General features: G+C 27.4%; 1 protein-coding gene across 1 annotated transcript in view; it reads right to left on the bottom strand.

Annotated features, from left to right (window-relative positions):
• Dus1 (Dihydrouridine synthase 1) overlaps window positions 1–1,222 on the bottom strand; it is a gene marked incomplete at its 5' end in the record, with an annotated part of 114,420 nt that overhangs the window by 18,902 nt on the left and 94,296 nt on the right. The window contains 1 exon segment of the mRNA XM_067044998.1: window positions 263–458. Within this exon segment, the coding sequence (XP_066901099.1) occupies window positions 263–458 (196 nt within the window).

The following is a 1,222-nucleotide window of genomic DNA, read 5'->3' as shown; positions in this document are numbered from 1 at the left end:
CTCACCCCCTCCCACCCTCTTTCTCTCTGTAAATATTTTCTGTATGTAATTGTATAATATGTAAATTTCTGTCTCTTTCATAGAACAACCAGGCTGTGGTCACAACATATGTTTTTAGTTAAAATTGCACACAGACCTCAACAGATATTTTTCTATATACAGATGAATATTTTTCCATTGCCTATACGTTTTTTAATTGTTGGAATTGTTACATTTTTTAAAAATATTTTTTAAATAAACACATTAAAAGAAAAAATCTAACTTGACAGCCTTGATATGCGCCCAGCTGGCAAGCCCTGTGAGTGGTCCCTTCTGTTCCCTGGTTCTACCGTGCACAGTGAGTAAGCTGCAACCTGCTTCTTCCAACATCTTTGCATACTCCACTGTCTTATCGATGCTTTCGAATACCCGCACCTTACAGGATACTGGTATTCTCAGCTCCCCAGACATCACACTCACTGCAAAGAAAAATAATATCTAAGATTATATATAATATTATCTAATTCTTGAGACCGGTTATTAATATTTTAATTAAATAAATTTTATCCAACTTTAGGCTCAAAATAATTTATATTTCTTTATAAGTCCGACGTTTCAGCCTATTCGGCCATGTTATATATCATACCAGGAAAATTTTAATTCAATTTTAAAAAAACTTTAACATTCTCTATTATAATTTATCATAATGATGACTGATAAATTATAAAAGTAAATAATTGACTGTGATTAAAAGTTTTAATTTTAATTTAATATGAAGAATTGACAAAACAGGGTAATTGTGGACCAAAATTAACGACCTGGGCAGAATAGCCTGCATAAGTTTTTTAATATTGATGTGGTTCTAAAATTGTATTAAGATTGTTCTTGAGGATTGCCGAAACGTCAGATTTATAAAGAAATATGAATTGTTTTGAGACTAAAATTGAATAAAATTTATTTAATTAAACAATTATCTAAGATATTGAATTGATATTTCTTATTTAGTAGTCAATTTTAAGTTATTTTATTTATTGATAAATATTACAATCTGCCACAATGCTGGACAATAAGTAATAGTGATAAATTATCGCATCCATACTAAAATTAAAAAAAAATAAAAATAAATGAAAATAAATAAAATCTCTATAAATAAAATGATATAATTAAACTATGTACACAAAGAAACAAAGATAAAATAAAATAAGTAAAATTTTGAACAAACATAACAATAAAAAAAAAAAAA

Source organism: Halyomorpha halys, unplaced genomic scaffold (assembly GCF_000696795.3).
Source record: "Halyomorpha halys isolate HHAL.00 unplaced genomic scaffold, Hhal_1.1 Scaffold414.1, whole genome shotgun sequence".
NCBI classification, from domain to species: domain Eukaryota; kingdom Metazoa; phylum Arthropoda; class Insecta; order Hemiptera; family Pentatomidae; genus Halyomorpha; species Halyomorpha halys.
Note: the sequence above shows the minus strand (reverse complement) of the source record. Positions and strands in the feature narration are given on the sequence as shown.